The sequence below is a fragment of the Cyprinus carpio genome, chromosome A18 (genome assembly GCF_018340385.1).
Source record: "Cyprinus carpio isolate SPL01 chromosome A18, ASM1834038v1, whole genome shotgun sequence".
In the NCBI taxonomy this organism is placed as follows: domain Eukaryota; kingdom Metazoa; phylum Chordata; class Actinopteri; order Cypriniformes; family Cyprinidae; genus Cyprinus; species Cyprinus carpio.
The window spans coordinates 22,009,984-22,035,913 of NC_056589.1; the positions used below are offsets into that span (position 1 = coordinate 22,009,984).

General features: G+C 35.7%; 1 protein-coding gene across 5 annotated transcripts; it reads left to right on the top strand.

The window, feature by feature from the left end:
* LOC109109056 (protein MTSS 2-like) lies at positions 1-25,482 on the top strand. 5 transcript variants are annotated; one of them, XM_042775451.1, is made up of 16 exons: positions 1-533; positions 5,295-5,356; positions 5,778-5,851; positions 16,794-16,878; positions 18,167-18,258; positions 18,355-18,429; positions 18,997-19,005; positions 20,014-20,171; positions 20,430-20,537; positions 20,623-20,720; positions 20,909-21,041; positions 21,140-21,214; positions 21,589-21,729; positions 22,004-22,162; positions 22,874-23,042; positions 24,132-25,482. In XM_042775451.1, the coding sequence occupies exons 1-16, from the start codon at positions 462-464 to the stop codon at positions 24,908-24,910; spliced, it is 2,289 nt and encodes a 762-aa protein (XP_042631385.1). In that variant the 5' UTR covers positions 1-461; the 3' UTR covers positions 24,911-25,482. The 5 variants fall into 5 exon arrangements, with proteins under 5 accessions (XP_042631385.1, XP_042631384.1, XP_042631387.1 ...); XM_042775450.1 differs by having other exon boundaries at positions 2-533; positions 22,001-22,162; XM_042775453.1 differs by lacking the exon at positions 21,589-21,729 and having other exon boundaries at positions 2-533; positions 22,001-22,162.
* The last annotated feature ends 448 nt before the right edge of the window (positions 25,483-25,930 follow it).

The window sequence follows — 25,930 nt, forward strand, 5'->3', positions numbered from 1 at the left end:
CCGCCCACCAACCTGGAGGATCGAATATCACGTCCGTCTTTGGCAGTATCACTCGATTCAGTGTTTCATCCAAAAATCGCTGTTACAGCGGCACTGTTTAAGCTGAAACCTCTCGTCCACATGGATCTGACAGCACAGATTGTTAGTATGATACACAAATCGTCCTCTGTATCCTAAACCGGGGGTTGGGAGGGGAGAATCAGATCTTTTGACCCCAGCCATCATTCCCTGGATAACGGGCACAGAGCCACCCGACAGCCTCAGTTGTTGTTTCCTTTTGCCGACATCTGCTGCATGTTGCTCACATTTGCATCCGAAGCAACAAGAGCTCTGTATTAGGATGGTGATGGACCACTTTCATCTCAATCCCTGAAGACGAAATCAGTTTATTTGGATCAGAACATTTAATCTTTTTTGTTCATTCACTGAGAGCATTATAACAATCAGGAGCTTGTTGTGACATGATGGAGAGTGTGGAGAAGGAGTGCGGAGCTCTGGGTGGATTGTTTCAGGCGATCGTCAATGATATGAAGGTACCAGTACTGCTTTATTGATACAGATATTTAGCAAAAAAGATGGTTGTGTTTTACTGCCTTTGTTTTCATCAGGGGTCCAGCTGCCTGCACCACTGATGCTCTGATTAATGGCATGGGGGTCTCAGCATGGAGGGCTTTGTTGTGAAATGACAATTGGACCCTTTTGTAGATGTTAGTAAAACCTGCTATATATTAAAGTATATTTCTTGTGCATTTTATTTGAGATAGACATACAACTAATACATAGAAGATAGAGTAAAAAGAGAGAGAATTTTTTTTTCACTAAATTCAGATCTAGTTAGTAGCTTAGAAATGTTCAGAATTCTTCAGAAATGTATTTTTATCCGAAACATAGGGTTTTTATATGAAGCATGGGCACCACCCACTTTTCCAGGCTTGAACAGAAATAAGAAATTGTTTTGATAGTCAAGTCTTGTACTACATTCACTATCTGTTATTTCATAGAGAGGCTCACGTGCAACCATAATCCCATTTTAACCTGATACATTTTACTTGACATAGTCCTCACCATTTACAAATTTGAAAATGGTGCACTAAAAGTCTGCCTAGCTATAAGTTGTCCAATGAGTAAAAGACATTTACCTCTGTTTTGGACTCCAGTCAGAATATCTCTCAGGTCGTCCCTCATACTGACGATTTTGAATGCGATGTTAATGTGCAGGGATTACGCATGGCTCATAAACAGATAGAAATGCATCAGAGTGAGCTTAAATGTGGAGCTCAACTAAACTCTCATTTGCTCAAAGCCATGTTGTGATTTTCAGTGAAGTAAAGAATGAAATACAGCTTTTATATATAGCTTTTTGTATAGAATACAGTATGTAAAATATTGATATTCAAACATATAGGAAAAGAATAAGTCGTAATAGTGACGTTTATTTATGTCAACCTGTAACATTTAAACATCTCATGGCCATCTCTCAGATATGATCTGTTTGCCCAGCTATTTGCTGGTGAGCGCTTTCCAGCCTGTTGTGTTGCTGGAGCAGAACCCTGTGGTTGAACGTACTGTTCCATAAATGGTTTCCATGTTCTCATGCGGCTCCAATAGTGAATGTTATTGCTGAAAGTTGGCGTTTGAGTGAAGTTCAGTGGCCAGATGCCAGATCTGGAGTTCATATATTGTGAACGGCTCCAGACTTGGCTCAGGTCCAACCCTGGCAACGTTCAGCTTGTTTGACACGCAGTATCAAAGAGGGTGCAGCTGGAGAGTGTCGTAATGTCAGAGATGATGTGAGTAGGTAGGGCAATCTTCTCTTCAATAAATTTGCATATTGTAGAATTTCTCTACTCTGTGATTTAACTTGGCAGACCAAGATGTATAAAAGAGTTTAGAGCTGTAGCCAGAGGTTTAGGACAGCTGTTTTTGTTTGCATAATATGAAATAATACACAGCAAACATATGCTGCTTTCACTTTAAAAATAAAATTAAATAGAATAACACTAATGTTAAATTAAATAAGAAATAATAATTATATTCATCATACAGTTAATGTATATATCTTTTCTAAATCATTCAGCATTAAAATTCCTGTCTGTACAAACTTTAATAGCATTTTGAATTAATTTTTCAGCTTTGATGTTGACTGCTTTTAAATGTGATACCTGTGACTACAGATAAACTCGAGGGCTGATATGACAAATTGACCATACAAATAACATCCTTTAAAGGGATACTCAACCTCAAAATGAAAATGTTGTCATTAATCACTTACCCCCATGTTTTTCCAAACCCGTAAAAGCTTCATTCGTCTTCGGAACACAATTTAAGATATTTTGGATGACTTAAGACTGTCCCATAGACTACCAAATAAATTACACTGTCAAAGTCCAGAAAAGTATGAAAGACATCATCAGAATAGTCCATCTGCCATCAGTGGTTCAACCATAATGTTATGAAGTGATGAGAATACTTTTTGTACAAGAAGAAAACAAAAATAACGACTTTATTCAACAAGTCGTCTCCTTTGTGTCTCTCCGCATCACCTTAGCGCCATTTTGGAAAACACCTGCTGAACACAAACTGCGTACGCTCTTCTGTGTCAGCCTCGCCACAAGGATACGTTGTCTATGTGAATTTACGCTTTAATTTGAAAGAAAGCAGCGTGTCCTTGTGGCGCGGCTGACACAGAAGAGCGTACACTGCCTGCGTTCAGCTCATATTCTCCAAAATGGAGCTACAGTGATGTGGAGAGACACAGAGGAGACAAATTGTTGAATAAAGTTGTTATTTTTGTTTTATTTGAGTACAAAAATTATTCGTGTCGCTTCATAACATTACGGTTGAATCACTGATGGTAGATGGACTATTCTGATGGTGCTTTTCATACTTTTCTGGACCTTGACAGTGTATTTTACTTGGCAGTCAATGGGACAGTCACAAGCCTCCCGGTTTTCATCCAAAATATCTTTAATTGTGTTCCATAGATGAACAAAGCTTTTAAAGGTTTGGAACGACATGGAGGTAAGTGATTAATGACAAAATTTTCATTTTGGGGTGGAGTATTCCTTTAAGGCCACAGTTGAGTTGAAATGTTAGGACTTTTTGTCATTTTGTTGAATGTGTTTATTGGCCACACAAGGACTGCAGTACTGCCACAAACTAGCCTGGAGCCTAGGAAATAACCACTAAATTGTTTTTTCTTAGTCTTATCTTGCTTTGTCACTGATTCAAATCATAATACCAGAAAGCATGGCATTTTAATGATATTTTAATGTTTAGCAGGAAAGACCTGTTTTTAATTCTAACTAACTAATAGTGATACTGATTCAATACGATCTGATTTGATTCTGAAATTACTGAACATCAGTTCATTTTAAATATTTCATTGCAATATTGCAGTATATTTAAAGCAGATCAGATTTGTTAAATGTTTAAAACTGTGATGATGGAAATATGTTTTTGTTCATCTTAAATGAAAAGGTAAAACAGGTATAACAATATACTCTTCAATATTCTGTCTATAAAAATAATCAGATGATCATATTATTGAATTAAGCTGTTGTTACGGCCAATAAGTGAACTGATCTCAGCAACTGCAGACTGTTCTTAACCTGCAACAACCTTCTTTGTTCATCTGTTTCAGTCTCAATCTCCTCATGTCCTTCTTGCCCTTGTTACGTGAAAGCTAATTAACCACCTGTGGGTTTTAAATATATCAGGCTTTGACTGTTTAGAAGAGTTTGTTTTTCTTATTGTATGATTTGTGTACAGTACTGTTTACAAGTTTGGGGTCAGTAAGATTTATTTATTTTTTAAATCATACTTTTATGCAGCAAAATATTAAATTAAAAACAGTTATTTTAAATTGTATTAATTTGACAATTTTCCCGTTTTTACTTTTTGATCAAATAAATGCAGCCTTGGTGAGCATAAGAGACTTATAGGCCCTAAACAATTTGAATGGTAGTATATATTTCTATGTGGACCTATGTTTTTGTTTTTTGACACTCTAGTCACATGTTTAAACATTATCTTCCATAAGCCAAAGACAGACCTCTTAACAGAGTAGAAAGAGATTTTGTGTAACTAAAGGGTGTAATTTTAGCTGCACAGTGAACTGCAGAGCAAAATTACGTTTTCTTCCAAAACACAAGTAAACCTAGATTCCAACATCAACAAACAAAATATATCAGACTCCCATGCATTTATTTGTTTACTTATGAAATAATAAAAAAAAACACTGTTTACTGTAGGTTTTCTACCAAATGCCTATTGTCTCCCTATTTAGTGGCTGTGTCAGCAAACCTGATGCCAGAATGCACTTATTCAGTGATTTTTGACCAATTGTATTTTACACAAATGTGTATAGAGACAAAGTATTTTCAAATAGATAAATATCTAAACTTCTGAATGAAAGATCATTTGTTCATGGTCATCAGAGACCATGCAACAACAACCTTATTTCAACCTCTCCAGTTTCTTAACATGAGCTGTCAGCACAATTTTAAAAAGATTCTTTTTTTTTTTTGATGTCCCTCAAAATTTCAGTTTATTAAAGACAGACATTCTCTTGAATTGATCCAGCGTGAAAGCATGATGATCAGTTTTTCAGTTGTTTTGTATAAAAGATGCGTCTCGGGTGTGATAAATAATTATTTCGGAATGAAAATTCTTTTTAGATTTTACTCTTGTTTACAAAGGTTCTACTTGACCAAGGAAGTATTGCTGGATAAACTACTTAAAGGGATAGTTCACCCAAAAATTAAACGTTTGTCATCATTTACCCACCCTCATGTTGTTCCAAACCTGTATTTCTCAGATATCCTGAAGAATGTTGGTAACCAAACAGTTTTGATGCCCATTGACTGGTACCACACAGAGACATTTGAAAATGTCTTCATTTAGGTTTCAAAGAAGAAAGTAAGCCATGCAAGTTTGGAATGACATGAGAGCAAGAAGAAACCTGTTGTGAAGACACCAGAATCCTAAACTGGGGAACAACATATGCTGGTCATTTCAACAGCATATAAAGTCATGATGACAGACAGGGTCAGCACACCTGGACAAAATTTTGCTGGTGTTCCTGTAGAGAATGTACTTCTAAAACAGATGGAATTGTGTCATGACTGTTTGTATTAAGCGAGACATCTGGTCTTCATTTGAAGTGCTTTGCTCTCTTTAGAGTTCTTTGGAGTTCTGAATGTGTCTTTGTTGGGGTACCCGTATGTGTGCAGTTTAGTGTTGTAGTTTATGTCCTTACTAACTCTCTCATATGTATTTTTTCATTCCTGTAGTACTCATACCCAGTGTGGGAAGACTTTGTCGCAAAGGCCACGAAACTACACTCCCAGCTAAGGTAATTTAACACTTCAGAAGTTTTTTATTAGTTATATCTTTCATCTTTTTGGAGATACTGATACTCGCCTTAGGCCTTGTTCCAAATGTCACCCTCAACCTATGCGGTCTACCTGTGCAGTCTGAATTTTTCTCCATGGGATGTTGGGTAATAGTCTGCATCAGTGTGGGATCGACAAAACCCAGATGCGCACACTTCTAAATCATAAAATGAGAAATGAGACCCTTGCATAATACAGACCCTTAGGTCTCATGGACTTCACTGCATCAAATTCACTTCAAGTTCAGGTCAAGCGCTTCATTCGGGACAGGGCCTGCATTCTCAAGATGTGAATCAGATTGATTTTCAGGAGTCCTGTCACTGTTCCTAATCAGCACTGGCGCTGATGACTATAAATGTTTTGCTGTTTACTCCTTCACAGAACCACAGTTTTGGCGGCTGCAGCATTTCTTGATGCTTTTCAGAAGGTGGCAGACATGGCAACCAACACGAGAGGTACATTTAAAATGTTGAGATCACAATGATCAACAGTTTTTGGGTCGCAGAAGGTTGTTGACTTTTGGGTGATTATATTAAACATTTGCATAGTCACAATGCACAATTTCATCCCTATACATGCCATTGGAAGGAAGCTGGAAGTGAGGCTGCATGATTTGTGGAATAAAATGTGATTGTTCTGCTAAATTACCTTTTTTATTTCAAATCTGATAAAAAATAAAATTTTTTTTTAAAAAAAATCAGGTTTGCTGTGCTTGTTTGAAGGGGTGTGGGATTTGGCCAAATTTTTGTGATTATAAATCAATATGGTTTCTATAATAATAATGATAATAATAATAATAATTACTACTACTACTAAAAAATAAAAATGTTAAATAAAAAAAATTCTTAAGTATTTAAGAAAAATAATGTAATAATAATTTCATCCGTAAAATTATAATACAGATATTAATGCAAAATTACAAATATAAAATTACAAATATAATAGAAAAATTATATTTATCTTAGCTTCTATTTTGATTAGTGCTTCTCATTACAAGTGTATGAATATGGTTGGCACATGTTGCATTTCTATGTTAAAACCACCCAAATTCGAGATGATGAGATTGTGTGGAGCAGCATTTACTGCAAATCAAGATGCTCTGAGACGTTTCAAACATTGGCAGATAATGAGTTGTAAACACAGAGTGTCGGACAACACGAAGCGCATATATTTATTTAATTAATTCACAGCCTTTGTGACTTTGTGGACTATATTTCAGTTTTATTTTGATTAATCATGCAGCTCTAGTTTACTTTCCTACGATTACATCAGAAAGGTCACTTTGAGTTTGTTCTGATATAGGAAATGGATTGAGTCATATTTCATCATAGTTTAATTCTGCTTCTAGCTGGCTGCTATTGAGTCTCTGAAACCGAATCCTTCCTGTGCCATTAAAATCCTCTAGTTACTGCCTGCAGGGACCAGACAAGGCTAAACAAATCTAGTCTTCATCAACACGGTTAAAGGATGCGGGTCAGGCATAGCTCTCGGCCTAGAGCTGAATTACTCATCTGTATCTGTCTTGTAAATTGTACCACATGTACACAAGCGCTGAATGCACTGGATCTTAACATCCCGTGTAGTGTGCGTGGGTTTGTGTGTCTTAGCGCCAACCAGCTACAGTAGACAAAGGGACCGGTTGCTATTGGCTACCAAAATCTGAAAGGTTATTGAACTTGCACAGGAACTACAGTACCTTCAGACTAGACAGACATAAAAAGCTTTGGTTTTAAATATCTACTTAGTGTTGGAGAGAAATTATGATGGAATAGTTTATTTTACAGTTTATCAGTTAATGGACTATGATACTGGTTTGTGCTGGTTAGAAAGGCTTAATTAGGGCAATGATCCTGTCCAATATCTATTTTTTAGATAAATAGATAAATATATTTCAATATATACATAAATTGTTTTTTTGTTAAACAAAAAAGTTATGCCATATATATATATATATATATATATATATATATATATATATATATATATATATATATATATATATATATATATATATAAAATAAAAATACATTTTGTTTACATTACATTTACAAAAATACAAATACATTTTAAAAAATACAATGTATTTTAATTACTTTTTTATTTTATAAAATTCAATTAAATATAATTTATTTTTTTATATATTTTTTGTAATCTTCAGCCACATATATTTAGTTTAAGAATAGTGTAGGTGGCATAACTTTTTTATCCTGCATAACTTTTAGCAGCTGGTTATATCAGCCAGTGTTGGGGAGAGTTACTTTTAAAAGTAATGCATTACAACTTTGCTCTACTCCATAAAAATGTAACTAATGCGTTACTTAGTTGCTTTTTATGGTAAGTAATGCAATACGTTACTTTTGCATTACCTTTTGTCACCTGGGCTGAGCTGGGTTTGCTTATTTGTTTTTTTAAAAAACAAAAAACCCCAAAGTTATATTCTTGGCAACTGTAAAGGCCCTTTCACACCAAAAGTGAAATTAATAAGCCTCAGGCTGAAGGAAGTGCATCTGCCTCTGCACCTCACTCCCACTTTCTCTCAACACAGGGACAAGAGATCTGTCAGTGAATAAATGGGAAAACAAAGCAACTTGAGTTACTTATTTAAAAAAGTAATTCAGATATTTTGTGGTAAATTTAAAAGTAATGCATTAGGGAACTTGCGTTACTTGTAATGCATTACCCCCAAAATTGATATCCGCACACTTGCAGTGACAAGAAATTTAGAGACAGAAACAATATAGAGTCTATAGAGACAGGCTATATCACGTTTCAGTTTGTATCAGTCTAGTAAAGGCTAATGCAAAGTCTTTACCCAAAAACACAGCTACCTATACACCTTCATCCCTTCTGCTCAGTTCAGAATCATTACCAGATGCCAGTGAACCAGATTGATTCCATTTGTCCTGCGGGAGCGCTTTGTTCTGCTCAGGACTCCAAACATACAGCATTGCCATAAACTAGTTCAGTGCACTGTCAGTACTTTTAGTGGATTGCTGTCACTGGAGCATTTTCACCTCTGACCCTGTCTGGCTGTTGTTTATCACTTTGCCTTGATATAAAAGTTGCAAGTAGTTACGCTATACACTATAGTGTATCAAAGGAACTTTGGGTAATGTCCTATTTTTTAAAACAAGGATTAATTACCAGATTCTTACTTTTATGTATTTAATTTTTTGATGCCCTTGGGGTTTTTTTTCTCCTCCAGTAGTGCCACACTGAAATGATATCCACTCTACACCAATGAGAGGGCAGTATATAATCCCTGGTATTAAGTGTCAGCAACAGTAGGCATGCGTTCTCTTTGAATTAGGGACAGGCTTAGGGCACTGACACAGCTGGAGATCTCACTAAAACACTGACATCAGACGGATTCTCGTCTCACCAGCTTCCAGTGACATACATTCTTCCCCCCCATCACCCCAGTTAGCAGGCCCATAATCGCACACACTCCGGACAGTCACATTAACTAAGAAGCACAGCCTTTCAAGTGGCCTGAATGTTCAAAGTGTTTGAATGGAAGTTTTTCTTTGTTTATGCAGGTATCTTGAAAAAACAATGAACAACAATTGGTTCATGTTCATAAAAAAATATTATATGATATATGATATATGATATGATATGAAATGATATATGATGTGATATGATGTAATATGATACAGCATGTTTAAAATTGAATTATTATTGTTTTATTCTAGATTAATGCAATTATATTATATTATATATATGTAGTAATAATAATAATAAATTAAATCATATAATTAAATATACAAACATACTATTGTTCATTGTTAATTCATGTTTAATCATAACACATCACTATTAACGTTAATTTATACAGCTTTAAATAACAGTATATGCATCACTATATGAACAGAAATGACCATTAACTGAGATTAATAAATGCTGTGATTGAACATTAGGAACATTAACAAATTTACAACCTTGTCGTAAAGTGTTACCAGTTCATGATTCATCTTCATGATTACCTGGATTTTCTCAGTTTTGAGCAGTATTAAGGTTTCAGTGGAGAAACATATTTTTCTATACTTGCAAAGTATTTAAGTATTTGTCAAGGAAAGGTCAGTTTAAGTTAAGTATAGGCTTGAGAATATCAATACGGGGAACTTATATAGCATCTCTCTCTCTCTCTGTCTCTTCTATTATGACTCCCTGCCTTTGATAGCAAAGGAGTCCAGCAGTGTGCACGTGTTAGACAGACGTGGATGTGTTTGATGTCTGTGTTTGACTCCAAAAATAACAGGATTTGCTTACATTCACTTCCAGTGATGAATGCTGGAGGTATGAGGAGGTATGTTTACTGGAACACAAGTCAAATGTAATGATACATGCTGTGTTCATTTAGATCTTTATTAACACATCTAAGTCAATGATGTCATATGATGTCAGTGCTTGCACTATGCATTGCACCACCCCATAGTGATTTAGTTGTGTAAGTGTATAGTTAGTCCCGGGGGTAATACCTTATGTTATGAGAGATGCACAATGGGAGATGGTCACAAACCTCTCTGTCATGGGATTGGAGTGAGGTGTGTTTTAATGATGGCTCTTGGGTCTGTATGTATTTGTGTGTTTTCCATCTATGCTGATGACAGGCTCTTCTCAGTGTATGTATGAGTGTATGTCTATACATGGAAGGAGCTTGGAAGCGATTTCGCCCGGCTTTCAGTGGCGAGGCAGAGATGTGTAATCCTCTTTACCTTGTTGTGACACACAGACTGAGTTTGTGCATGTTAGTACGTGTGTGTGTCAGTGGGACGCAGTGGGCTGCTAATCTTCCCTGCAGCTCTGGACTGGCAGATGGCATGTATCCGTGCCAGCCATCTGGAGTGTGGGGCATGGGCAAGAATTTGCCTTACTTGGCACCGGAGATTATACTGTCAGATTCACACTTGCTACATTTCACCCATTTCTATTAACTTACCTTTTTATCAGGTCTGTGGGTCACCAAACAACTCCCAACTGATTAATTAAGCACTTAGGAAGGTTATATGTGGCCTTAAATTAGACTTGATGTGTTTACATTGTATACTGGTGTAATATAGATTTATCCTATTACTATAACACATATAAAAATAAAATAATGCTTTATACATAGCATAAAGATGGATTCTGAACCTCAGATTACCATAATTCAGTAACAATATGAATTTTGGATTTTGGACATAGTCACGTGGAATTGCCATGTTTTTTGCACATGTACCATGACAACACCAGGTTTTTTGGATATTTATCAATGGTTTACCATGAATTTTTGTTTTTGGACATATAGCATGCCAGTACCATGGTTTTGTCAACATGGTGTCATGGTATTTTCTGAGATGGTCATGACATGATGATTCAGTACCATGGTATCTACCATGACAATGTTATTTTATGATGATATTATTTATCCATGATGGTATTATTCTCAATACTACGAAGTATTTATCAATGGCTTACCATTGTTGTTGTTTTTTGTGTGTATGTATTGTGTATAGTTTTGTTAACATGGTGCTGTAGTACAGCTATGGTTTTTGGGTTTTCTGAGATGGTAATACTATGGTTTTATTGACATGCATCATGATCCATGAAAATGGTAATTATTCAAAATACCATCAATGATGGTATTATTTTTCAATACTTCGATGAGAGGAAGCTTTAAATTTAGACAAAATGAAGAACCAACAGTTGTTAAGCTCACTTCTGTTTTTTCGTTATTTGTCTTTAGTAAAAGCAACCACACATTTTATATCCCTGAGTGCCTCTTATAACATCCTTTACCACAAATATTATTCACAATAGAGAGGAAACCTGGAGTGCATTTAGAATCTTCCAGAATCAACACATTTAGTATGGAATCAGTTACGTTCAGCTGTTGGAGCCAAGCACAGATGCTTGAAAACAATATAGAGTATTAAAAGAACAGAACACTATGTTCTACATCTTAATGAAAAGAGAACTGACACTGAAAAAAGAAAGAAAAAAAACCATCAAAAAATCCTGAAAAAATATTTCATTAAGAAATGTTTCTTGAGCACCAAATCAGCATATTAGAATGATTTCTGAAGGACATTACTGTTAAACAGGTTCAAAATGTGTCCCAGTACCCCCAGACGTACCTCAGGAACACATAAGTCAGATTGGGAATCACTGATGTAAAGGAAAAGAAGATGATGAATAGCAGTCTGGGAAAAGTAACTGATGTTATCTTGAACTCACGCCTGACTGAACTACTGTCACCCTTAATAGAGAGACAGATGGACAGAGAGAAAGGGAGAGAGACAGACAGAGAGGAGGGGTCCATAGGGGTCTGTTTTAGTCAAATGTGTGGGTGTGTTTTTGCTGAAGCTAGAATGTGAAGCACATCTGGTGAGGAGGACTGCGGAGCATTTTTAGCAGCAGTGCTCTGTCCCCCAGACAGGAAGTCTTAGAGGCTGTAAACACACATGCACACACTCACACTAAGCCATACACACATAGGCATTCTTAATGTCCCCTCCTCATGCCAGAGAGAGTCCTGGGAAGTCTGGAGTAATTGAGAACAGATAGAGTTAAGGCAGTGGGCCAAACTCAGCTTTGCTGTCACTGGCCTTCCTGTCTCCGTCTCTGTCTGTCGTTTCACGTAACTCTTGCTAGACTGAACATGTGAGAGTGTTTTTTTTTTGTTTTTTTACATTTAGTCCTTCTGTTTATTAGTCTGCTGGTTTATTAGATCATTATATAGGCTAACCCTCAGAAACTTTTTTCAGGCAGGCTTTCTTAAAAAAAAAAACATGATTTGCAGCTACAAACGTGAGAAGAGGGTTTGTTTTTGCTCATTAATGTGTTTGTTTTTACTCATTTGCATTTATGTTTGAGGTTACCGTTGGGTTGCGTGGAAGTATTTACATGAAGAATTGTGTGTCAGCACTTCATGTTCTCTGTGATCCCACACTATAGTGGCCCCAAAGAGGTATTTCTTAAATGTAAAGTGAATCCTCATTGGTAACCCACTTTTCTAATATGGTGCATTTCCAAGTCAAACTAGATATTCAGTGAGAAAAATGTAGAGCAAGACTTAATTTTATCCATCAAGACTTGATTGGAGAGTCTACATTTGATCCCAAAATGGAGCCGGACCAAATGTGAGTTTAGTAAACAATGCCTACACTGAAAAAAGTGAAACAAACGTTTATTCAAAGTGGATTTTTATATTGGTCTAATCGAAAATCATGGTTTCTGGTTTAAATCTGTTTTGTTCCATTTGTCTAAACTCAAATAACAGTCCCAAAAGAAAAAAAAAAAAAAATTAAACAGTGTTGTTTAAATAGTATTCTCGTTTTACCCTAGAGTATTTATGTGCAGAACACTTCCTGGCTAGCTTTACTGACTGCAGAAATTATTGTAGGTTTTATTCATTTTTGCAGTTTTTTTTAGTACATAACAGAAAATATGATACATCTTTAAATTAAAAAGACATCACAATAAACATTAATGTCTTTCAAACTTTATTTATAGTAAGTAAACTAAATTAAACATTGCATGTTTTAGTGTTATTTTATAGCTAATTTAGTTTATGGTGAAATTCAGTTGTAAAAAAGTAATATTTTGGCTTATGTATTTTATAGTATATGGTCTTTATAATAAATAATCTTTTTACTTTGTATTCATGTTTTCATCTTTGGGAAAATATTATTAATATTAAAATATGAAAATAGGATTAATATTAAATCAAAAATGTAAGGTTTAAACCAAACCATAAATATGATTTGAGGAAAAAACAACTAATATATTTGGCTGTAACAAATTAGTATTTTTTTTAAGTTGGTCCAAAGTATCACTTTTTTTAGTGTAAATAGCTAACATTATAGTGCAGCCTAAGTGACATTAGTGGAAAATGAAATTGTTTTCAGGGGAAAATCAAACAGTTGCATTGCCAGCCATTCAAACAGAGCCTGCCAACTACTTCTGCACCTGCACACATATCCATTCAGAGAGAGAAAGTGCACATTTGAGAGTCAGAGACCCGTTGAAACTACTTCTGAGTTCAGATGGATGTGAAGGTTGTTCATTTATCAAATATTTTGACTGAAATAATGTTAGGGTCACGTTCAGTTTCTAGAACAAAATATCTTTTTTGTGAAGATAACAAATTATTTTTCTCATCTCCCACCTCCTGTAATCGCAAAACAATTATTTTTAAGGTGAACATGGATTCAAATTTAATCTTAATGCATAGTCTTGGTGTAATTTGTGAACAATTAATCCATGCATGTTATAGTTATGCAACGAGTTGCTCAACCTCCCAAACGATTTTTATTCTCAGATGAGGTCTTTAAGATCAAAGTCAAAGTAAAAATTTTGTCATCATTTACTCAACTTCATGTTGTTCCAAATCTGTATGTCTTACTTACTTCTGCAGTACATAAAATAATATATTTTGAAAAAATGCCTCTGTTTCTTGTTCGTATAATATAACTCAAATGTTGTTTTTTCATTGTACGAACAAAAACAGCTATTTGAAACATGAGGTTGAGTAAATGATGATGAAGTCTTCATATTTGGATGCACTATCCCTTTAAACAGTCGCTGATCACATGAGCAGTTCCTCAAGGGTTCATAGATCTGCTAAATAGCTTTCCACTTGTGGGCAGGTGTTGGAGGCAGTGAGAGTCTGGCTGAATGGAGCATCTGAAGCCTCTGGGTCACGTGATCTGAAGGAAGGCTGTGTGAGTCATGAGTGTCCGGTCAGGCTGGGAGGCCAGGGGACTCCTGGATACAGGAAATCTGTGAACGCTTTCTGGATGGAGCTGCCAGCTGATCCCTCAAGGGAAGGGAAGAGGATGCTGGCAGGTGTGTGAGTGTGTTTGTGTAGCATATCATTCTGATTGTAGCAATGACGTTGGGAAGGTCTGTTTTTGAAATAAAAAAGCGTTTGCTTTTGAGCGAAAGTGCAGCTGTGAGCTTTGCACTGAGCCATGCAAATATATCTGCGTGTGTGCACAGATCAACTCAGGAACAGCTCTGTTAAGTCTCAACACCAGTAGCATTGAACTTGATTTGCCTTGCCAAAGGCCTTTGAGAATAGGATGTGAGACATGCTCTTGGACAAGCACACTGTGTACTGACAGTGGGCCTTTCTCTCAGACAGACACTATGGGATGGACCTGTGGGTAAGAGCCAAATTGTACACAGGGATTTTTTTTTTTCAATTTATTTTTGCAATATCTTTTCCAGAGTACAGCCCTTTAAACCGAGGATCAGATGGCTGATCTTTAACCTTCCTTTCCTCTAACTGTCACCTGGTTTGGCCACCGTTCAATCTCTTCAGTGTCCCACCCAATGAAAACTGCATTTGTTCCAGTTTGAAAGAAGGAAAACAACTTGTCGTGAGCATAGATGCTTTTTATAATTCAGATTTGATATCATATATCAATAGCAAAAAATATCATAATATCATATATCAATGTATATGTCATACAGTATATGTCCAATGAATTACATTTGAAGCAGGGTTATAATCATTAACTAAAGCCATAAAAATATTTTAATATGAATTACATTTGAAGCAGGGTTATAATCATTATATTTATTATATATATATATATATATATATATATATATGCATTAATTGAAATAAACATTTATTAATATTATATATATATTGTGAAATGACAAAAATACAACAGAATTACTAAAGAATTAACTGAAATGAAAATGAAATCAGAAAATTTAATAATAATTTCTAATTCAAAATATTAACAAAAACTATAATTGTATATCAATGATACTAAAATAACATTGGTTTGAACAACTCAAAAATCTTCAAATCTTTGTACTTTACTCATATTTGAAGTCTCAAAAGAACTGATGTGCCTCTTTGCAATGAGCTCTTATGTAGGAGGCTGTTTGTTTTGAAGGTTTTCAGTAGCTGTGTGTGTATGTGTGTTGTTGTGTGTATTTGTGTGGTTATAGGAGGGCAGGTTATTGCCGGCCTCTCCCATTCTCTCTTGTAATAATGGTGTTTAGGAAACATGAGCAGACAGGAAAGGCAGATACAGAGTGAAAGAATGGAGGGATATCCCTTTACCGGGTTCCCTCCTTTTCCCTTTGGACCTGGCTGGATGGAGAGATGGAGTTCTGTTCTTCTGGACTGCTCCTGTCTTATTGCACACGCACACACACACACACACACACACACACACACACACACACACACACACACGTATACACACACACACAAACACACACACACACACGCACACACACGCACACACACGCACACACATACACATTTATATTTGGTGTACAAAAACACTATATGACTTATTAATTTATTTCAAAACCTTGTGAAGTTTTAATTTGGGCTGTGATCCGAGAGTCAGTTAATTTTCAGACATGATATTTGATATTTGGTTCCGTTAACAGTTCTCACACATTACACCAATGCTGATGAAATACTGCAATAAAATACTCTGATGGAGTTTGCTGCAATGCTTATTCAAAGATACCCCAAGTCTGTAGACTGATTCCCGACCAAATGACTCTAATGAGACGGTTCTTTTTAGTGAATGAGAAACAAAAAGCAATGCAACCAATGTAGTCCAATTCCAAAGTCATCTGTGCAATCACATCTTTTGTGTGTTTTTTATTCATAATCATCTTATTATTTGGCAATAAAAATGCATTTCTTTTTTTCCACATTTTAAAAGAATCATTGGAGGATCATAACCAGAATTACTGAGTAGAAAACTGAAATTACCAGAATCATTTAGTTCTTTATGTTTCCCATCCCTAATTATCATAATAAATCAGATGTTCCCTTATATCCACTGGCCCCTTGAACTCTGTAAGTGGAGACTTTGTCCCTTCTAGCCTGTGTAACCTACTGGCCTTCATACCAGCAGAGTTCAATCTCATCAGATCTGGCTGTGAGATTGGGGGAAATCTTGGCTGAGCTGGTTGTGTTAAGGCCCAAGCAGGCTAGGCTTTATAGCTTAAGACCCCACTTTAATTACTCTTGGCTGGAGAGGAAAGTTAACACCACTAAGTAATTGTGTTCAAGGTCACCAAGCAATGAGCACTTCTTGATGGATCAGAGCCATTCAGTTTGGCTAGTGTTCAATTTGTGGTCTTTGAAGTTTTGTCTCTTGTGAATATGGTGCAATTATCTTGCATTTATTACTGACTAAGCACATACTTTTTCCCTTTTATGGGCCTGCTTTTGTGTTCCTGATTAGGTTGCCCTCTTATGGCCATTTTTATGTGCGATTAAAATGTATATGTGGACAAATTTGTCTAATGTTTTCAAAAGTATTGACTCATGCTGCCTATCAACACTCAAGTTACACTCAGGCTACAAAATGTACATATTTGATATTCACCTCTTCTTTTAACATTGATTTGTCTTATTGTCAGGTGCCACCAGGGATATCGGCTCCGCTTTGACCCGGATGTGCATGCGACATCGCAGCATCGAGGCCAAACTGCGCCACTTCTCCAAGTGAGTTATTGGCCTATCCATGGCGTGATTACTTCATGCTTTGCTTCCCGCCAGTCAGACGGCACAGACAGGATTTTATGTCTGTGCCAAGCATTGATTTTCCACTGTGGAGATAAGCAAACATCCATAGATCAATCAGCCTGCTCTAAGGCTTTAATGTGTTGTCTTCAGTGAGACCAAATTAGCTCACAGATTTCAAATGCTGACCTTAAAGGAATAGTTTACCAAAAAATGAACATTTTCTTATATCATACTCACCCTCATTTCATTCCAAGCTACTCGTATGATTTTCTTTATTTTGTTGAACACAAAAGGAGATATCAAGCAAAATTTGCACACTGCTCCTTTCCATATTTTAAATTCATATGGGAACCATATAGTTCTGTTTTATGTTTTTGTTGTACATACTGTATGTGTGTGTGTGTGTGTGTTTATACACTACTGGTCAAAATTTCAAGTAATTGAATTTTTTTATGTTTTTGAAAGAAGTCTCTTATGCTAATAAAGGCTGCATTTATTCAATAAACATTAATACTGCAAAATATTACAGTTTAAAAGACCTGCTTTCTATTTTAATATATTTTAAAATGTCATCTGTGTCTATGATGGCAGAGCTGAATTTTCAGCAGCCATTACTCCAGTCTTCAATGTCATTCATCATTCGAATATGCTGATTTGATGCCAAAGAGATATTTATTATAATCAATGTTGAAAAGTTTTTGCTTCTCAATATTTTTGTGTAAACCACGATACACTACCATTTAAATGATGGGTTGAGTTATTTTTTTCAAATAAATTCTGTTCTTTTGATCTTTCAATTCATCAAAGAATCCAGAAACAAAATGTTTAATGGTTTTTCAGTTTCAGGACTGAAAATAAATATGAACCATTATTAATAACTGAGCATCAGATTATGCTTTGCCAAACCAGAAATTAATTGCATTTTAAACTATATTAAACCATCATTCTAAATTGTAATATATATATATTTAATATCACAATATTATAGTTTTTACTGTATTTTTGAATTTAAAAAAAATGCAGCCTTGAGCATGAGATTTTTTTTTTTTTTCAAAAACATTAAAACATTTTAATTATTATTCCAAAGTTTGACCAGTAGTATAATCATAATTTATGTATATTTCGCATATAATCATAGAGTTCTGCCTCTTTGCTTTTTTTTTTTTTTTTTTTCTTTTTTAAATAATACTGTGATGTTGGATGACCATTTTAAATATTGTATTATTTCTGTTGTTTAATTTTTTGCCATTTTTAAATTTATACTCAGTGCTCTAATGGAAAAAATGATTGGCCCACTGCAAGACAAGATAGAAGAGTGGAAGAAAACAGCCGCGCTGCTTGATAAAGACCATGCCAAAGGTGGGACTGACTCATCAAAGTTGTCAATACGCAAACCTAGTTATACTCTCTGCACTACTAATGTCTGTGAATTTAAACCTTCCTTCTGTTCACCAGAGTACAAGCGCTCTAGGCAGGAAATCAAGAAGAAGTCATCTGACACAATAAAGCTGCAGAAGAAAGCCAGAAAAGGTCAGTCTTTTTGTTCTCTCTGTCAGCACAATGATTTCCCCTCTTGATCACACTCTCTCTGTGTGTTATTTTCAGAGGATTACTGCATTCGGTATTTTAAATAATTTTTGAAATTGTTTAGTGCTGGGATATTTTCTTACTCACCCACCTCTCTTGCATGCTTACTTTTTCTGATGCCAAGATTAATTAGGTCAAATACAGATTATAAAGTTCAAGAGTTGGGTCAAAATGTCATGGTAGCCCTATTGAATCAGATGATGGTGAACTGTACCACCATCTAATGGAGGAATGCTTCCATAGTGTTCGCTTGATTTTAAAGGGATAGTTCACCCAAAAATGAATATTCTGTCATTATTTACTCACTCTCTGACATTATTTCTTATGTGGGACATATATTTTGAAAATGTATAATTACGCAATGTATCATAGATGTTGTGAGGCAACAGACTTGCCTGTGATTACGTTCCTTTGCATTCCCTCACACCTTTGCAATTTCTTCATGGCAATGCTATTTTTCTCTCTGTCTTTCATACTGTGATCTGCTTGGCTTCTGCTTATAAACTGTAGAACTACCAGGTATGTATTCAGGCAGTTCCATCATAGTTCATCACGTTTAGCATGACTAACATTGATTTCATTTCGTCCGAAGCGTTTTGCGTGTGTTTTAATGAGAATGTTTTAGTGTCCTTTTCAAACACAAAATTCTATTGTTTCCAAAGCGTGTTCATCTCATTGTCATTCTTTCCATCAGACATAATAAGCATCTGTGTTGTGAAATCACAATGTACAATCATGCAATCTTTGCAGTGTGTTTAGATTCATAGCTGCTCTGTCATTTATTTTCATTATATGGTCATGAAGGTTTCCTTGCATGAAGCCTGACAATGCCTGGTTGCTGTGTTGACATTATCCACCCTAATCTGTCTTTGGTTGTATTGACCCATGGGACATCTGTGTTGACATCTACATTAAACATTTCATGTGTTAAAAATGCTAACCTTCTCAGATTATTGGTGTACACAACTGTTTAAAACTTTGGGGAAAGTAAAATGTTTTAATGAAAGAATTGTCTTATGCTCACCAAAGCTGCATTTATGTGATCAAAAATACAGTAAAAACAGCAAAATTGCTATTTAAAAAACTTTAATCAATTTTCAAATGTAATTTATTTCTGATGGTAAAGCTGAATTTTCAGCAGTTGTTACTTCGGTCTTCATTGTAACATGATCTTTCAGAAATCATTTTAACATTATGATTTGGTGCTCTAGAAACATTATTATCAATGCTGAAAACAGTTGTGTCGTTTAATGTTTTGTGGAAATCATGATGTATTTTTTCAGGATTTTATGATGAATAGATAATGATATCTTTTTTTCTTTATTTGAGATTTTATTTTTTGGTGACTTTTTTGGTGTCTTTGTTGTAGTTTTTTTTCAATTTAATGTATCATTGCAGAATAATTCTTTTTTATTTTTTCTTTCTTACCCCAGATTTTGAAGAGTAGTGTAATTTTCCTTTCATGAATTGTTCATCCACACGCTGCTTTATTGCCTCTCATGGTATCTCTCTTTCTCTTCATCTCAGGTCGAGGAGGACTGCAGCCACAGCTGGACAGTGCCATGCAGGATGTGAGTGACATGTACCTTCTGATGGAGGAGACTGAGAAACAAGCTGTGCGCAGAGCCCTCCTGGAGGAAAGGGGGCGCTACTGCACCTTCATCAGCTTCCTGCAGCCTGTAGTGGTGAGAATGAAAGGCTCTGGGTCTGAAGTTACTTCTAGATAATATATTTTAATTGTAATTTATTTATAAAAATTTATTTACTTGTAAAATGTATTAAATTAAAAACATATATTTTGTGCATCTATAAATTTACAGCATTTACAATAAGTGAATCCTCATGTGACAACAAGCCCCGGTCTCTCTTATGTATGTATGGGAATGAAAGAGAGGTGTGCTTGCTGCTATTTACAATAAAGTGGCATTAACCTCTTTCCTCAGATTGGTGAAATTGCCATGCTGGGAGAAGCCACTCACCTCCAGGCCATTATTGATGACCTTACTGTGTTGACCACTGACCCACATAAACTCCCAGAGGCCAGTGAACAGGTGCTTAAACACATATATGAAAATCATTTAACAAACATGCACAAAAAGATGATAAATAATAATATATTATTTTGATTTCCACTAGGTGATTTTGGATCTTAAGGGGTCTGACTACAACTGGTCCTACCAGACCCCACCTTCTTCTCCCAGTAGTGTCGGATCCAGGAAGAGCAGCCTTTGCAGGTGCTTGTCTCATCATTTTTATCACAATTAATATTTAGCATTTATTAAAGTTAAAGTTACTACCATTTTATAATGATATTATTATGCCATATGTAGTCTCAACAATTCTCAGTTGCATTTAGATATTCTTATTAGGTTATTTGCTAGTTTTAAGAATAACACTAATGAATTATTTGTGTTCCTCTCAGTTTGGTGCATCTGCCACCAGGCGGTGCCCATCGTTTGAGCAGCGTCTCCTCTCATGATTCAGGTTTTGTCTCTCAAGATGCCAATGTGCACTCCAAACCTCCCTCCCCCATGCCGTCTGACATCACTAGCCAGGTCTTTATCAGTTCGTCTGGTGTTTTGTTTTTGTCTGTGTCATTTAATGCTTATTTCCACATCCATTTCACTGATCTTTAACTATTTTTGGTAAACAGAAGTCAACCAGTTCTGCATCCTCAGAGGCTTCAGAAACCTGCCAGTCAGTCAGTGAGTGCGGCTCTCCCATAATAGTAAGTATTCATTTCAGTCATTAACAGAAAATGTCATTAATAAATTATTTGATTAGTTAATCTCCTTGCCCCCAACATCTTAAACTTTCATGAATGAGCTCTGTTATATTTTTGTTAAATTGACAGAATTTGGTTGTCATTATTTCTTTCTTTTTCATAATTTGCACTTAAGTTATCATATTTCTTTGTTTAACATTTTCAAGCACAATGTCTATATATGATATATTATGATATATATATATAATGCAGAACATGGTCAATTTAAAAAAAAAATGTATATTTTTCCACTGTTATTTGGTGTGGGTTTTTGCTGAAGCTTGTGTAATGATCTTCTCTGTATTTGATTGGGCCATCCTGTCATTCCGTTTCCACAGTTCAGCTCATCCTTTCGCCCTGCTCACTGTTTTAATGAATCCATCAGGCCTTACTCTTACATACTTCCTGCGTCCCCTTCCTATAATCAGTCCCCAGGATCAAATTCCCCTTCACCCACATCAAAGATTCCTTACTGGAAGGTTTGTTTTTCATTTTGACCATTCGGTCAGCCTTTATTTGCTTTATTATGTTCTGTCATTCTTTACAAAACAATAATAGTTTTAATTATTATTATTTTTTTTTTTATCTTATCCCATTTAATTTGTTTATGATCCACTTTTCACTATTAACCAAAATTCTTATGTTTGCTGAGTATTTTGGTTGATTAAAATAAACATCTCCTAAAAAAGCAGGCCGTGTCCTATTCTGGCTATATTTCCATGACCTTAAAAAAACAATTTCCTCTTGCAGCAGGACTGGTCCAAGGCAGGTCACTATGAGCAGACAGCTGTAACCGGGCAGCGCAGGACTGAGGCTGCAGAGCCCTCTAGTGGAGTGGGAGGAAATGGAATAATTCACCCTGAGGATCCTTATAGGCTAGTTAGGATGAATTCTAAAGACATCACTGCCAAGGTACTGAGAATTTATTTTTAATATAAAATTGAGAACTTTATGATTTTATTAGTTTTGTTTATTTTATAAATATAATTATATACGCTACCAAAAGGCAAGAAAAATTCAGATTTCAAAAGTTTGGAATAATTCCGATTTTTTAAAATGTGTTTAAAGGAGCCTCTTATCACCAAGGCTAAACTTATTTGATTAAAAATACAGTAAAAACTATTGTGAAATATCATTGCAATTTAAAAAGACCTGTTTTCAATTTTAATATGATTTCAAATGTAATTCATCCCTGTGACAGCAATGCTGAATTTTCAACAGTCATTACTCCAGCCTTTAGTGTCACATGATCCTTCAGAAATCATTCTAATATACAGATTTGTTGCCAGTTATTATTGGTACTCAATTATTAATAATCATTCTTATGATCATCAATGTTGAAAACAGTGATGCTTAATATTTTTGTGGAAATCATTATACTTTTCTTTTTTTTTTTTTTTTAGATTTTTGATAAATAGAAAATTCAAAAGAACAACAATTATTCGAAATTGAAATCTTTTGCAACATTATAAATGTCTTTTCTGTCATCTTTGTGATCAATTTAATACATCATTGCTGAATAAAATTATGATGTTTTTTTATCTTAATAATTCCTAACTTTTGAATGGTAGTATATCACGTTTCCACAAAAATACTTTACTTTTTCCTCTTTTTTTCTCTTAGCATGGTAAGCCAGTGTCATCCGCCGCTAGTGAGCTGGCTATGGTTCTGACTCGTGGGCTTAGTATAGAACAGCAGCAGAAGAGCAGCTGTGACTCTCTGCAGTACTCCAGTGGATACAGCACACAGAACACGACACCATCATGTTCAGAGGACACTATCCCTTCACAGGGTAATATACACACACAAACAAACACTTTAAATACAGGTGCACTTTAAGTACGGCATTTACAACACTTGTCCATTTCATTCAGAGAAAAATACATATTCACACACACAAAGATATCCAACAGGCTCTTTTTCAAAAACTAGTCGAACCTAAACAACAAAAGTGACCAATTTGGATTGCTGTACAAAGGCAACAGCTCTATACAGCTTACAAATAATGCCCCTCACTGGATGTGAATGGTGGGCTCAACAGGCATTAGTATGTTGTTAAGCTAACAAAACAATACTGTAATAAACTTAAAATGCATAACACAAATAATGTAATCATAAAAAATAAAAGTAACAATTTTAAATTGGTTAAACAATTTCTGTTGATATTTTTCAGTATGATTGAACTATAATTACACTACTGTTCGAAAGTTTGGGATCAGTTATTTCAGCAAGGATGCATTAAATAGTTCAAAAGTGACAGCAAAGAAGTTTATAATGTTACAAAATATTTCCGTTTCAAATAAATGCTTGTTCTTTTGAGCTTAGTCCTGAAACGCAAAACTGTAAGGCAGTATGCTGTGTCTTGAACACCAACAAATTAGAAAGATTTCTGAAGGAACATGTGACACTTAAGACTGGAGTAATGACTGCTTAAAATTCACCTTTGCCAGCACAGGAATAAATAAATTTTTAAAATATATTAAAATAGAAAACAGTTATTTTAAATTGTAAAAATATTTCAGAATTTTACCATTTTACTGTATTTTTGATCAAAGAAATGCAGCCTTGATGAGCATAAGAGACTCCTTTTTTTTTTTAAACATTTAAAAAAAAACTTACCAAACCCATCGGTAGTGTAGAATTTCACCAAAACAAGTTATCTTATTTTCTGTAACAGCTGTTGAGTTGGGAGTGTGCTTATGATGCCTTAAAATACTGCCCAAAAGGCCATAAATCTCACTATGTTTTGAAAAACAGCAATTTATTAAACTGTTATCAATTTAATAAGAGACCTACAACAGACACAAAAACAATCCATTGCATGAAGACAGTGTTTGTAAGGAAGAGAGAGTTAAGTTCTCTTCCCATTTTCTCTTTGCAGGATCTGAATATGATTGTTATTCCATGAATGGGGATGCTTATAACGATGCACAGACAGACTTTGACAAGTCCTGCACCGTCCCTCGCCATAGCAACCTGGCTCAGAACTACCGCCGTATGATCCAGACCAAGCGGCCCGCCAGCACTGCAGGGCTGCATGGAGCACTGGCTGCCCAGGGAGCCCCAACAACCAATGGGAAAGGAGGAGGAAGTGGTGTCATAGCCTCAGGAACAGCCACCATTCGTAGAACCCCTTCGTCTAAAACCAATGTGAGACGCACCCCATCCAATGTAGGTCCCATCGCTATTCGACCACCTATCGTCCCTGTAAAGACCCCGACTGTCCCAGACTCACCTGGATTCCCCAGCCCTCCTCCTGAGCACAATGGAAGTGAGGAAAACCTGTACAGTGACGAATCGTTAGAAATTCTGGACTACAAAGCTTCTCCCAAGCGAATGAGTCTGCCAGCGTGGGGCGCTGGTGGTGGAAGTGTCTACGCCCAGCAAACTGGAGCTGTGGGATTCACTTCAGAAGAAGAGCAGATGCTTGCCGCCAATCGCCATAGTCTGGTGGAGAAGATTGGAGAGCTGGTCGCTAATGCTCACGCACTCGGTGAGGGCCAGTTCCCATTTCCCACGGACCCTCAGGCCAGCCAGGGCCACCAGCAAGATCAAGGGCATGAGCAGGAAGGAGAAGACATGTTGAGGACCATCCGCAGAGGAGTGCGACTCAGGAAAGCAACTTGCAATGACAGATCAGCACCAAGGATTTTGCAATAGTTTAGTCCTGCTTATCCTGCTAACTCTATTGCCACAGACTCTCCAAATGAAGAGGAACAATATATTATGTGAAAATATGAGAAGATGGTGATTTTTTTTTTTTTTTTAATTCAGTGTTAAAATATGGCATCTAACAACTAAAAGGCCAGTGTCAGTGTTACATGTTTAGTGCGTATGGACACAATACTCATCCGGACTATTATTGTTGTAGTTATATTCACCAGATTTGGACTAATATCTCTTTGACAGGCATATTATGATGGGCAAATTATGGCCTGAAGGATGAGAATGTAATGTTTAAAATGTGTATTAACATGCTAGTTATGCCGGTTGTTCCGTTTTGGAGTTGAAATTTGTAATGACTATGTTCTTCATGTTACTTCTATGTAACTGCTTATGTTTTTGAGACATTTCTCTTCCCACGTGTAACTATTGTAAAAAGCCAAAGTCTTGTTCTCAACTGAAAAACTGCACAAAACGGCTTATACCGCAGCTCAGTCTCAGATGGACCATGCAATTGAATCACCGCACATGCTGTTAACTGCCAAATAAAGCACATCAGTTGTACTAAACCAGAGATTTTTATTTATTTATGTATTTTTTTCTTGTTGAATGAATACTAGTGGGTGATTTTATAGAAGGTGTGGGTTCTATTTTAGAAATGTCCAGTAGGTGGTGTAAGTTGCTTAATTTATGTAGCATATAAAAATGTCAGTCATACAATACTATGGTATATATATCAAAGTACCATAGTCTTGGCATGTTTCTTATATGCAGTATCATGGTAATACTGTGGTTTCCTTTCATGGAGCATCATGTCATTGGGATACCATGTAAACACAATTTAATATCACTTGACAATCAGATTGTCTTCTGTAGAGCTGCTTTTATTGAGATGTATTTATAGGGTTAGGATTAAGGTTTGGTGTACTGCATCTAAGGCTATGCATAACAAAATTAAGTGCTAATCATATGCTGTAGCACATATCAAAGTACCATCTGATAAAAACTTTACTATGA